General features: G+C 37.1%; 1 protein-coding gene across 1 annotated transcript in view; it reads right to left on the reverse strand.

Annotated features, from left to right (window-relative positions):
• Positions 1 to 7,790: 7,790 nt before the first annotated feature.
• Positions 7,791 to 14,815, reverse strand: part of IGF1 (insulin like growth factor 1) — an 82,803-nt gene continuing 75,778 nt past the window's right edge. The window contains exon 4 of the mRNA XM_008958018.4: positions 7,791 to 14,462. Coding sequence (XP_008956266.1) covers positions 14,403 to 14,462 — 60 coding nt within the window. The 3' untranslated portion in view covers positions 7,791 to 14,402. The remainder of the gene's footprint in view (positions 14,463 to 14,815) is intronic.

Below are 14,815 nucleotides of genomic sequence, written 5' to 3' on the forward strand. Positions count from 1 at the left end.
ATTGAAAATGGTGGCCACTGAAGTTTTTCATAAGGTATGCCAAGCAAAACTTTAAAAATGCTATATCAAATGGATTGAGAGAGGAGTACTGGTGAGCAGCCATTGCAATTGTCCAGAAGGCAATAAAGGTTGGACTAATAAGAGTGATGCCTTTGGGGGTAGGAGGAGGAAAGATATAAGAGATGTTTGAATAATGGCCTTGGCATATTTTGATCTCTATTTTTAAAAAGAGGCTGTTATTTAGCATAAATGACCTTGAAGGATGACCTAATGAGCACTGGATGTTTGAATGTGTTGCTGAGGAAAACTCCAAGGTTCTGAACTTGGTTGACTGAATTATGGTGCCATAGACAGAAAGTTCCAAATAGCAAATTGCTTTTAGAGGTGAAGACTAGAGAGGAAAATGGGTTGAAGTCAAAGTGTTGGAAGATATCCACGTGGAAATTTCCAGTAAGCCTTCAGATGACTAAGGGATTCAGAGAATGTAGGCTCTTTCCAAATCTTCTGTTCTTTTTGCCTATATAGAAAGTGTTTACTTTATGTGTTTCCTTGTGGCTCTGTTGATTACATTTTTATGTGTGGTTTGGAGCTCCTCTGGCTTCAGACCTGTATTTGTTTTGGGCATAATTGGAGTAGAGTGCTAACAAGCTCAAGGTCATAGGTTTGATCCCCAAAAGGGCCAGTTAGTTTCGTGGAGAGGAAAATTGCATTCCATGGTTCACAGACTTGACCCCTAATCCTGTCTGCTTGTCTCAAAACTATCTAGCATTGGTCCCAAGAGGGCCCAGTGAGAAAGTGTGAGCAGTTGTGTGCGCAGTCTATTTAAACTACTGGAAGAATAACTCCAAGTGGGTTTATCTAGTTGCTTCTTCAGGAAGTTTTGTCTGCCCTCCTTCCTCAACTCTTGGGACAGAGATCACCTTTTCAGAGACAACACCATGAACAAATGCACATGAAACTGTCATGCTCATGTCTGCCTGCATCTGCATTCCTATGTTCATTTACTTCTCAAGCAAAGGGCAGTGTGATCACCCAGGAGCGTATAGTTCTTTGGTACAAGTGTCTACTTGTAAGTATTGGAGTATTATCAGTTTGACTTTGAGAACTGGCTTACCAGTGTTGTACAAAAAAGCCCTAGAGGGCATGAATGTGCCCAAAAGACTCTCTAAGCAAACCTTTCCCCAACAGATTTTCCTTATCAGACTGCTTTTGCTTGCTTCATACTTTTACTGGGAAATATAAGTCAACACAGAATTCTTGTCAATTGGTCATACAAGGATACAGCATAGAATGCTCAGTGTTCTTGAGAAGAATGCCGGTATCCATAAAACAACTCCCAAACAAACCCACAGAAGGCATCTTCCACACAAGTACAGAGTTACCAGCACCTGCTGGGATGGCATCTAAAATTTGTTTTTTTGGATACTGCATTTTCAAAAATCAGTCTTAGAGGTTCTCAAATTGCTTTTTCAGTTAACAGATATACCCTGGGTCCTACAAGAGTTACCCTGAAGAGGACTTGGAATAATGCTATGCACACACTGAAAGATTCAAAATAAGTCTTCATGGCTTAAAAAGGACTTGAAAATTCTTTTCAAGTTCACTTCTCTTTCAGGGCATTGGAGATTGCTACACCAGGGATATTTCTCTTATTTGGCATTATGGAAAATTTTGAAGGCTGAGAAGTAAGAGACCAGACCATCAAATCTTATTTCATTGATTTCTAAGAATAATAGTGATGTCTTAAAAGAATATGTTATGGAATAAATATGACTAAAAGTAAAAGGCAGAATAAAATTATATGCTGATGAATCCAGCAAAACTGGTTGAAAAATTCTTAGTGTTTGGTTTGTACACAGACAAGCAACATACTTATTTGCATTGTTCCTTCAAATTGATTACATTGAAGATAAATTATTTTAACATTATAAAGGGACAGCCTGAAAATATCAAATAAGTAGTTAAAAATTATTACATGAAAACTTTGCATGTCTGCTGGCTGGGCTGGGCTGGAGTGAAGAAAGATAAAGAATTATGACACAGTAAGAAAATGTTAGACTTGAAATTTTTACATCTGCATTGTGGTGCAAGGATCTGCACTAGCACTTTTTACCTGATTTTTCTGGTCAGAGTCAAATTAGGGGGAAATGTGGTCAGTGTCAGAAATGTTGAGGCCATGAGTTAAGAGTATATATAGAAAACGGTGTGACACACACCGGGACCTATCAAGGGGTGGGGGGCTGGGAGAGGGACAGCATTAGGAGAAACACCTAATGTAGATGATGGGTTGATAGGTGCAGTAAACCACCATGGCGCGTGTATACCTATGTAACAAGGCTGCACGTTCTGCACATGTACCCCAGAACTTAAAGTATAATTAAAAATAAAAAATAAAAAAAGAAAGAAAATGATGTGACAAAGCCAATGGAGAGAATTCTACTTTGGCTATCTTAGATCCTTAATTAATACTCTCATTCTTAATAATAGCAGAAGTAATGATAATAAAAGTAATAGTAAAAATACCAGAAACCACACAAAACAAGAGCTGATAAGCAGACAAGTGCTGGACTATGCCAGTGGTTTCATCTAGCCACAGAAAAATTTAAAAAGATGAAAAAAATTAAATTAATGATGAGTTTTCTATAAAGCTTAATTTACACAATTAAAGAATCTGCCCTTTTTTCTTAGATTATATTCCTGCCATGTTTTTAAAAAATTAATTCATTTTCGGTGATAAAATGGTGATGATAGATGATTTTTTTATTTCCTTATTTTAGGCAAATAAAGATTTTGACACCTCAGGTTGATTTTTCTCAATTTCTACTTTTATTTTTGGAAATTTCAATATTTTGAGAAATCTAGAAGTTTAGGAACTATTGTATGATAATGTTTAATCCTTAAATACTAATTTGAGGCAGATATTGCTGTTATTATCAAAATAAGAGGAAACTAAACCCCACAGAAGTCATTTTAATTTGTCCAAAGCACATATTAGAGCATGACACAAGCCCACATCTGCCTGATTTCAGCACTTGTTTCTTACTACTATGTAATTCCTGTTTGTACTAGTTAGGGCCTAGTAAGGAGAGCAGAAACCCTTCTAGACCAGGCATTTTAAACAGAGAGGATTCTTTTTTTTTTTTTTTTTTTTTTTTTTTTTTTTTTTTTTTTAAGACATCTCGCTCTGTTGCCTAGACTGGGCTGCTGGGCTGGAAAGCAGTGGCGTGATCACAGCTCATTGCAGCCTTGACCTCCTAGGATCAAGTGATCATCCCACCTCAGCCTCTTGAGTAGCTGGGACTACAGGAGCACACCATCACACCCAGCTTTTTAAAAATTTATTTATTTATTTTTATTTTTAGGAGAGATAAGGTCTCACTCTGTTACCCATGCTGGTCTCCAACTCCTGGAATCAAGCGATCCTCCTGCCTTGACCCCCAAAGGTGCTGAGATTATAGGTGTGAGCCACTGTGCACATCCAACAGAGAGGATTTAATACAGATGATGGAAGAGATGAGTAGCTAAATAAGGGAGGGGAGTCAACCCAGAAAAAACAACATCCTAAAATCACTACCATCCCTATGGCTAGAGATACTCAGAGAGGGGAAAAACCATCTGCATGGATCTAGGTCCACTAGGGGAACAGAATGCTGCTTGCACTGGGAGGAAGGGGTTATGGAGCCAAGAGCTGCAAGTACTGCTGAAGATGCTGTTGGAGGCAAAGAGAAAAGGGGGATAATACCTGGCTTCTCCCTTCTTCTTGTCTTTTGTCTTTTGCTAATGCCTCCTATTGGCCAAACTTACCCAGAAACCAGAGCTCATAGGTGCTGAGAAATGTAGCTCATTGTGAAAACGAGCAAATCAAGGGAATGTTGGGAAATGGATATGAGAGCAGACAAGTAATCAGCCAGCACATTCTAGCACAAATCTGTATTAAGTTATTCCACTGTACCTTTTACTATAGCAATGAGGTCTAGAGATACCAGAGGACGCTTTTCAATATTAACTATCTAAGAGAATCTACTTGGTGATAGTTGACAGATGAGGATGTCTCTATTTCCAATTCATCTTTAAAGCAGAGTGAGGCAGAAGAAATAAAAAGAAATTTGGCTCTGGGGTAGCCTTATTTTTGAGTATTTTAGATCATATAAGGGTGGCTGAATTTGAAGCTCTGAACTAAATAGGATGGAGAAGCACAATCCTGGGTCGTGTTTCTTTCTTACTGTTTTCTCCTTCCCTCTCTCCAGGAACAATCACCTCCCACCTCTGTTTCCCTTTTAGAGATTTGGGTTTGGGAAAGACAGTTCCATGTTCATGGGGTGGAGTGATAGCTTCAGCGATAGCACGTGTATAGGGACATTTCTATGATCCCTGTTATCCCCTACATGTCCATTTGAAGGGAGAGACCCTACTCGGGGTTCTTTCTGAAGGAGGTTTGCACCTAAGCAGGAACCACTGAATTAAATAAGTGAGGTGGAGTTAGAAAATTATAGCACAGTTACTCAATTTTTAAATCTCCTCGTAAAAGGAAAACCTCCCTACCAGGCCACATTTCCTACCTTACTTGTAGTTCAAAGTCAAATTTTACTTTTGATGTACTGCTGCAATTGTCTCAAATCCAATTTACATCTGCTCCTGTTTTTAGTGATTGTTTTATTCTTTTACAAGCCATCTCATTCCATCACAGGGTGAAGAAAAGAACATTTAGAAACCAGATGTTGTATTAACTATAACCATTATCCTTTATGGGATCCCAGAGGTTTAATCTCTATCCATAAACAGGTGAGGAAGATACCAGCTTTCAGCTGAGCTTTACACTTAGGATGCTTCACTGAGAAGGGGGCGAAGGCTCTGCCATCCATCTGTCATTATGACTCGGGGAGGCTCATAATGGATGGGTATAGCCTAGCAGTTTCAACCCTATCAGACCCAAAGCTCTCCTTTTTATAACATATATTTTATGATCTACCCTTTAATGTCCCTAAGTGAAATTCACAGATAATATCAACATACACAATTTTAACAAAAAGCAAAATGATGCCTGAACTGTACATAAAGGAGAAATAAAAGGAAAAAAGTTTGTAATAAAATAACATACATTACAAGATAGAATGCTTAGGCACAACTCTCCTAGAAAACACACGGAAGTGGTCAGATGTTTATACTCGTGGAGAATCACGCATGGGACAGCTGCATGTGCGGACTGATGCAGATGTGGAGTGGAAAGATTCAAACAGCACAATTAGCATTGCCACTGATGATGTGATTTTCTAAAACAGTGAAAAAGACTTGGTAAAGTTCTACCTTTTCTTAGTTTGTATGGTAATTGCATCCCTGAAGAAGTCGGTTTATGTTAAAATTGTGCAAAAACACTTTGAGTTTATAAAAATTGGAGTTATATTCCGGACTTAGGTGATTATAAACAGGATTATCTCCTACTTGAAATGTCTGGAGACCTGGTCCATACCCAATAAATATCAGAAATGCTCTCCCCAGTCATTGCAACAGTGCCAAATGTCTCCCACATTATCTAGGACCAGCACCACTCCACCCTTTGGGAATGCTTGTGTGGGCTGTCTAAGACCACTTTGGAGGGCAGGGATATGGGAATGTTTGTCTCATGGAACTCTAGGCTCTAAGTCCACAGTTTTTCTCCAGAAGCCCTGATTCAACCATAGCACTTGAGACTACACTAACTTCAATAAGCTGTCAAGAGAAAAATAGTTGGATTGTTGCCAGAGGTCTTGGTAAGATTCTTTATAATCAGCTTCCAGTTTCACTTAGGTGGGAATGGTTTATTCCTAGACTGTGTAAGAGCCAATACATAACCTTCTTCATGGAGGTATCCCGAGATTGGCTCTATATCCCTGGGTGTTACCTGCATAGCATGAAGTACTATCCAGAACTGACGTGCACATGTGGAAGAACGGCAGTGGGGAATGACACATTATTAGATACATTGGTTACCGTGCAGAAATGCTTCTTTATCCTGATAATATCATACTCAATAATAGGTCATCACTCAAAGGTGCCATTAGCCATGTGTCTGCCTGTAGCGTGTAAAGCCAATTTTGAACAAGGAAGTATCAGTCAGTATTCTGAGCTGTCCTCATGCCTGGATTGGGTGTAAGTGGTGGAGTAGTAAAAGCAAGTGTCTTCAGACCCAGATTTGATGTCCTCAGACCCAGATTCAAGCCTTCTCTGCTGGTCTGTGACCTTCAGTAAACTAAGTAATGTCTTTGAGCCTCCATTTCCTTATCAGTCAGTGTTTACAATAGTGCCTGATGCATAGGCTTGTTGGAAGGATGAATGAGATAATATAGGTAAACCACTTGGCATAATGACTGACTCACAGTAAGTGCTCAGTAAATATTAACCACCCTTATTGTTGGAGTGGTGGTAATTATCTCCAATAAAGATCTTACAGAAGAAAAATATGTTCTTTTAAAAAAAGAGGCTGTTATTTGACGTAGATGACCTGGAAGGAAGATAGAATTCCTCTTAGGGATAGAATTGGTATTTCCTTTAGGAAAGAACACCTTTTGTACATATTCAGTAACAAAAGGTGAGCCAGCCCTGCCCCCACCCCCACCACTGGCAAAGCTGGGATGGGGAAAGGTTGCCCTGCATAAGAATACAATATAATTTTCTTATAAGTTCTTTCCAAAGGAGGGGATAAAGGGTTCGATAGAAAGTGGTTCCTGGGAGAGTTTGCAGAAGAGTGGAAAAGATCTTGCTAAGATGACAGGAGGCACATGAGCCACCAGAAATTCCTTGGATTCATAGTAATAGTGATGTTTGCCATTGAAATGGAAGGTATTTTCTGTCCTGTGCTGAACTCATCCCCTTTTCATTGTTTACAAAATCTTTAGTGAAAGGCTGTGGCTAGATCACCCTAGTGTGAATGAAAGGAGAGAGGGATTGTCTGGAGTGGAGCGAGGGGAGAAGTAGTACAGAACACCATGACTATAGGAGGCAAAATGCTAAGAGCATGAACAAGACATTTGGAGGAAGAAGGGGCCCGCACAATGTTAGTCCCAGGGAGATTCTTGGACATTTTGAGGGAGCAAAGGTAGGAATGAACGTGAGATGGGACACCAATGGCACGTGAGAAAATATTAAAGAAAACTTTACTATAATTTCCTTAAAACTAAGTACAAAACTTGTGAGACTTTTTTTATATTTGGGTAACTTTCCAAATAGTTAATGAATTTTTAAAAAATGAAATGAGATGCTTTTAAACGAGGGAGATTACCAATCTTTATACCTTGTACTTCTATAAATGCTGTTGTGAATTTGATATTCACAGTATCTATTCAGTAAAAAATTGGAACGATTTATTGAAACAAAAACTCAATGCTGAGAGATCACATTCTTATAAATCTCTTGGTATGGGAATGTATTAGATGCCATTTATATAGTATGTGCCTTATTTGATATGTGTGAACCTTCTGGCAATAGAATATTTTCCCAACCACTTTGTGTCAGGGATTATAAGTCACTGTTGGGTGACAGTGAGGGGATTTTACGTACAACTGCTTTATTGTTGATGCATATATTGTACAATTCATACATCTCTTACACCGCTTTTGCAAGTCCTTTGAAACATATTTACTTTTAAATAGAATCTGTAAATTCTATGAGATGTCTTCATTTTTGTGTGTGATTAGTTTTGTTTTTCTGGGTATGTTTTCATGTTTATTTATTGCAATGACCTTAATAAAAATGGTATATAACAGTAGAATTCTTAAGGAATGACACATTACACCAACATTATCCAAAAGAACTAATTAATCAAACATGACTAATTTTAATGTAATTACTAAAGAAAGATATACCATTTTATTATGACACTCTAGCCATACATTTTCAAAATATGCTTATTAAACAGTAAATGTAAGATAATGATTCAATTAGTTACATTTTTAGAAGTCATTAGGATTGATATTCCTCTGCCATAAGTGAATTGAATAATAATTTCAAATACAATCAGAATTAATTTAATAAAAAATATGCTTTTCAACTAAGACAGATGTAACGAATGGCCAGTCATTATTTTCTGGTTTCAAAGTAGCAGGGGAAATTAATTCAGTGTCTGTAAGTTTATTTATCACACTTGGCCTATAAGCGTGATAAAAATACATGAGGCAAAATACATGATGTAATCCCAATTCTCATAGTTCATTAACTCTTTTACCAAAAAGATCTGACATGGTATTTGGGGCCTTTATGTAAACTGAATATAAGCTGCGTGATATTTGAAAGGTTTTGATATTTTGAATAGACATTTTCATGATACACAGACACAGATAAAAGATGTAAGTAGACAGCTTGAGGTTTCAGAGTCCCTCCTGCAGTGTGTTTAGCAGCGGGTACAAGATAAATATCCAAACAAAATCAGATTAAGGGATTAACAGAAGTGACTTTGCTATGAGTTGGTGAGTGGGGTCAATGGGTGGCTTGAAAGGGATTTTAGAGCTCTGTTTTTATTTTTCCTACTTTACATCAGTGCATTTTGGGCAAAATAAAATGAGTAATGTTTACTTTTAGGCCTCAGTAATATAAAAAAAGGCAGATTCTAAGGATTGTGGAAGGTCATGTTTTTGAAAGTGAAAGGTAATTCAGCTCCGGTTATTAGGAGAAACTCTGTCTCCATCTTAACTCATATTTCAGTTGAGCAGTAACATTTGGTTTTGTGTCCTCTCTTTTTTTTTTTTTACTTTAAAAAAGCTTGGATTTTTTTCCCCTTGAAAGACCCCATCAAAGATAGTTGAAGAATGAGGAGAGAAGGACCATGTTTAAGATCAATGTAATCATACATTAAGAGGGAACACATGGGCAGGGTGTGGTGGCTCATGCCTATAATCCCAGCAATTTGGGAGGCTGAGGCGGGCAAATCACAAGGTCAGGAGTTTGAGACCAACCTGGCCAACATGGTAAAACCCCGTCTCTATTAAAAATCCAAAAAATTAGCCGGGCATAGTGGTGGGTGCCTGTAATCCCAGCTACTCAGGAGGCTGAGGCAGGAGAATCGCTTAAACCCAGGAGGTGGAGGTTGCAGTGAGCCGAGATCATGCCACTGCACTCCAGCCTGGGGGACAGTGCGAGACCCCATCTCACAAAAAGAAAAAAAAAAGAGGGAACACGTGAAATATATGTTTTCAGTGAGGTTCCTTTAATTCTAGAGTTTCAGCTTGGTCAGCCCTCTATAAAATTCTGAGGCAGATACTAAAATAATAAGGACTGGGTTGGGATGGGGGCAGAATAAAGACAGCTTCAAAAATCCCCTGGGCCTCTGTCTTATCTGTGAGAGGTTTCTTTAAAAAACAAAAGCATTGTTCCAGATAGGAACTGGTTATTTAAATTGATATCTTTATCCTGTACCATATGCACTTAAAGCTTCTGACAGTCTTCTTTCTTTTTTAAATAGAAATTACACAAAAAAGATATCTATGTATCACTTTCTAATACCTAACAGGAAGGTCTTATAAAATATTAAAATAGCAATAAGCAAATATGTACTACAGGATTAAACACTAGCATTGAAAACAAAACAAAATCCAAAACCAAGAATCAACAACATTTTCCTTTTGTTGTTGCCCCCCTACCAGATCTGGACTTTATGGTCTTTGCAAGGGAGGGGCATAAACTTTCACAATTCTTCTATTTTAAAATAAATGATGCCATTGCATAAATCAGATTTATCTTTTGAAAATATTGGTGGAAAGCCATGTGATTTGAATGGAAAGATTCTTTCTTCTGAGGAGAGCCAAACAGGTTCTGCTCTAATAAATTAGCACAATCTTTTAAGATTAAAAATAGCAAAACATTTTAAATAGTCTGATTATAGCTTCAACAAGTCAAACATACATTTCTATCTAGCCTATAGTTTTAAAGAGTCTATGTGGGTTTAACTTATTATTCCTCATTCCGATATAAAAAAAGAAGAAAAGAACCAAGTCATTTTGAACATTAAGAAATTCATAAAGACTGTATAAAGTAAAAAAAAAAAAAACAAAAACAAGAAACAAAAAATCTTCACAGATTGTTAGCCATCTCTTTCAACAATTTCTCATAAATTCTTTCTTTATCAGTAGATAACCCCCATCTCATAAGGAAATACTTTCCCACATTTCCCAAATGAGATCAGTGATTGCTTTTCATGAGAGCTACTGCTCTTTGAGATGTCTGGGTGAAGGGAGAATGTCTTCTATAAACCAGTAAATGCCAAAGAATACCCAAGGGGGATTTGGCAGAAGCTATTTTTTGCAGGTAAATCTATGTATTTTTTCTCTTTGTTCTTATTTTCTCCACTTGCTGAATATCTGTTTTAGAGCAGAGTGCACAAAAATCAATAAGGAACTTACTTATCTTTTAAATTCTTCTATTTGCCTAGAAGATCTTTTTTCCCGCGTTTATTCTCCATGCTCTTGATCAAGTTCAGAAGATTGGATAATATATTGCTAATTTTGCTAAGTTTGAGAGCCAACAAAACAATGGAGCCTTCTAACTTTAAAAAATCTCCAACTCCTGCCCCTGCACCCCCAAATTCACAATTTGGTGAACAGTACACTACTTGTGAGTGATAAAAAGTTGAAAGGTGGTGGTGGCTAGATAGACCTAATGCTATTTTATTAAGCCATCTATCTATAGAATTGTTGTTTTTATACTTTAAAAAAATATGTCTATGCTTTCTTTTTTTTCTTTTTTTCTTTTTTTTTTTAGTCAAGTACTTTCTTAAAGAAACAATAGCACCACATTGGCATAGCTGGCCAAACAATAAATGGGAAAGCAAAATGTGCTACATCTTTTATTCTAAGCCTTCTCCCAAGTGCATAAAATAGTAACAGAAACCCTGGAGCCACAGAGCATGAGATGGTTTCATCTACACAAACATTGACGTTCCAAGGAGAGGAAGGATTCTCAAGGGTGGACAGGCTTTTTGTTTGTTTGTTTGTTTTTTAATACAATTTTCAAGGAAGTGATTTCTTTTCAGTATGCCATTGGATCCTTAGGGTGAATGTGTGTGTGTCTGTGTATGTAGGGTGGGTGTTAAGAGATTTTCATATCCCTAGAAGAGTGGATTCTGATGGAGAGCTGCATTAACTTTTTCAGGGGAACTGCCTCATCTTAAAAAGTTCAAATAATACTTTAATATTATTTGGGGAAGAGAGAACAGAAATTTGACCTAAGTATCCAGTATGGTCAATTAAATTGGAAATAAGCCTATGAGTTGAAAGCTCATTCTTACCAATGTTTACTGTTCTTTTACAAATATCTTGAAATTGCCTCATTCAAGAATTATAAAGCAATCTAATTCTGAAGCAAAGCTTGTAAAGTTTTGGGTTGTGACATTTTGGTTGCTCCTTTCTATGAAATCTGAGTCATTCTGCTGTAGTATATAGTAATCAACTGACTTCCAGGGTTTGCATCAATTTGTTTTCTAGTTTTAATTCATTAAAAAATAAAATAGTGAATTGGTATAATGAGTTATTTTCAATTTATTTATGATCCAGTTGGAGAGGATTATGTGTTGGAAAAAGTTAAGAAAGATAATATGGCAGTGCATCTTTCAGCTTTCCTCCTTGGGGGATTTTTGACTGTGGATAGAATTAAGTGAAGGAAATAAGTCATAGACACTCTTAGAATTATCACATCTAACTATGACAGAAAACATGTTAAGTCTGCAGAAGACTGCCTATAAAGTTTTGTTGAGAGGGAATAATTTTAAAAGGTACACACTGGGGACAAGAAATAAAAAGAAGTGCCATCTTGGGAAGAGGAGTCCAGTATCTTATTCCACAGAACCTGTATGTCTGGAAAACAGGCAGAGGGCAAAAATGATGTATAGTTTCTTTTACATCTGTCCATAGTGATTAGAACATTGCTAAGCATGCTTGAGGTGCTCAATTCAAATAATGTTGGACTCAGGGTTAAAATACTTGTTGACTGAACAGGATTACTGGCTCCACTAAATGGGGCCTTCTTTTTGCATATATTCAGAGATCCAGGGAGTCTTTTTTTTTTTTTTTTCCCTGGTCTCTGATCCTTGAGGTGACCCAGTGGGAGAAAAACTGAAGATGTTATTTTTGTTTTTCATATAGACTTTCCAAGAATGTAAAATATAGAATTTGCATGAAATAATCAAGCCTGGGTACTTTTAACCAAAAAGTTCTAAGGTGAATAGAAAGATCTGAATGCTGGATAATTCATTGTTCTAATGAGAAAATCTTGATCTGCAGATAGGGATCATTTTCTAGGCTATGATGGACTAGTACACTAACCAGTGGACTTTCTTGATACCAATTTTCAGTTGAATGGATAAAACACATTCACAGAGAGCTAGGGGCTACCCTTCTGAGCAGGCATGGGAAATTTCTTGTTATGATGGAAGTTTTTGCCTTTCAACTGGAAACTCTAGTCAAGCATATTTTAACAAACTTTTAAAAAAATGTATATACAGCTAAGAATAAGAGTAAAGTTTGTTAAAGAAGATAACTTTGTGACTTTTTATTAGATATTATTTTAATATTTCAAATTTTGGATCACTTTCCTTATATTGCCTAGAAAAGAAGGAATCATTGTGTTTTTCAAAATGAATAGAATATTATTTATAGTATTAAACGAGGTTTTACTAGATATGTGGTAAACTGCATAGAAGAGTCAGTGAGTGCTAACAAAGAGTAATTAATTCCCCTTTCACTGGTAGAAATCTCTTTGTTTTTCTCCTTTTTCTTTTCCTTTCTCTCTTTTCACTTATCTTTGTATTCATAAAACCAAATGCAGAATTCAAAATCAAATTGAAAATCAAATGCTTCCCACATATTTTGAAAAGTGTTTTAAGAGATTGAGCCGTTAGCTTTTAACAACTAGTTGGCCAGTTATTTGGATAGCTTCACTGACAAGAACTGAGATGTCAGGAGCATTCAATTCACCAATCTCTAGCTATGCTATGAATGGGTTATTTATAGAATTCCTTGCATCTCAGCAACTCAAGCGCCCTGATGTTGCACCCTTACAGCAACCCAGGGTAAAAAAAAATCTGAATCTTTATCTTTTTAAACCTTATACCACCCCTTTGAGGTAGGTAGATGACATATTGCCCCCATTTTGCAGATGAGGAAACTGAGGCACAGAGAGGTGAAGTGACTTGCCCAAGGTCACACAGTGGTGAGTCCATGACACAGCTGGCAGATGTTCATTTCTTCAGTGAGAAAAAGAAACCAGGACTGCTAAAATTCCTAGCCTTCTGCTTTTTCCATTCCACAGTTTCCTCTCTGGACTCGCCAGTCCAATTTGCATCAGTGGACTTTTGTGTCTGAAGTTCCTCTTGGAAGGCATAACTGGGGGGACTTTGCCTTCTTTCCCAAATGGATGGTGTTTTCAGTACCCTTCCCCTTGTGTCATCTTTGGCTCCAGGCTTCCCCTATTGTTTTGCTTTCACGTATTACCGTTTTGGCCAGACTCTTTCATATAACAAACTACAAAATAGCACCATTATACTAAAAAACAGAGTTTTACATACTGTTTGATATATCCTGTATAATTGATATGCTAAATTTACATAGTGCTCTATATGGAAAAAATAAAAAGAGGAAAGTTACTAATTAGGTTGCACATTAACTCATGATTTGAAGGAACTCTTTTGAGTTGAAGAAACTTTCTATGTTTAAAACATATGCCTAAAAATGATTGGCCTCAAAGTTGCAACTATTTGCATTATTCTTTTTTGTAAGCATGATGTGGAAAAATAAAGCTTTGTGTCTAAAATAAAATGCATCCAACTTATATTTGGTACAAATGCCACAGATGGAATCTTGTGGGTTAGAATTGGTGTGCTTCTTGACGACTTGCTGCTGCTTTTGAGGAGGCCAAATTCGGCAAATATAAAGGTTATGAAGGGAGGTGGTGGGTATAGACTAACAAGATTATCAGACACTGTAAAACAAACAGCCCGAGTTGTGTAGAAAGAAGTGCAAATAAGGAAACAATTCATAAACCACTTAGACAAGGTTGCTGAATGAATGGCTCCAGCAGCCAAGATTCAGAGAGGAATTTAGTGCAACTGGATCTATACAACACCCATGCATTTGTGGCTCTTGAGAGGCAGGGACTAAGATATATATATATATATATATTTTTTTTTTTTTCTTTTCTATAGAACATTATTGATAAAGGATCAACAGCAATCTACCAACTCCAGGACCATTTTTGCAAGGTGCAAATCACTCCTAAAGACAATGTTGGAATGTTTACTTATGTATTTCATTGGGGGAAACGCCCATCTTTTAAATGTTATCAAACTTATTTTTTGGTAGGTGTTCCAAAGTTTAACAGGTAACTCGTGCAGAGCAAAGGATCCTGCGGTGGCATGTCACTCTTCACTCCTCAGGAGGGTCTTCCTACATCCTGTAGTTCTTGTTTCCTGCACTCCCTCTACTTGCGTTCTTCAAATGTACTTCCTATAAATAAAGGAGAAAAAGTGACATTAACTTGATGAAGTTTTAGGTATCCATCTATTTCTAACATTGGGTCTCAACCTTCCATATCTGACGCCTTACCAGTTGAGCTAATAGAGAGCTTGAACCTTGGTTTTCCTGAGAAGGGCATGTATAGGTGGACAGGCCCTTAGTACTTTTGCCAAACCTCACTCAGGCATCTTCTATGTACCCCTGGTGGCGTGAATACCACAGACAGCTTTATAATCACACAAAGATGAGATTTGATTCATCTGCTTCTATCACAGATTCATTGATTGAAAGGAGATCCTGAAAAATCCAGCCTTCTGGCCTCTAGATCCTTTCCTAGTAAGAAA

This window comes from Pan paniscus, chromosome 10 (assembly GCF_029289425.2).
Source record: "Pan paniscus chromosome 10, NHGRI_mPanPan1-v2.0_pri, whole genome shotgun sequence".
NCBI lineage: Eukaryota > Metazoa > Chordata > Mammalia > Primates > Hominidae > Pan > Pan paniscus.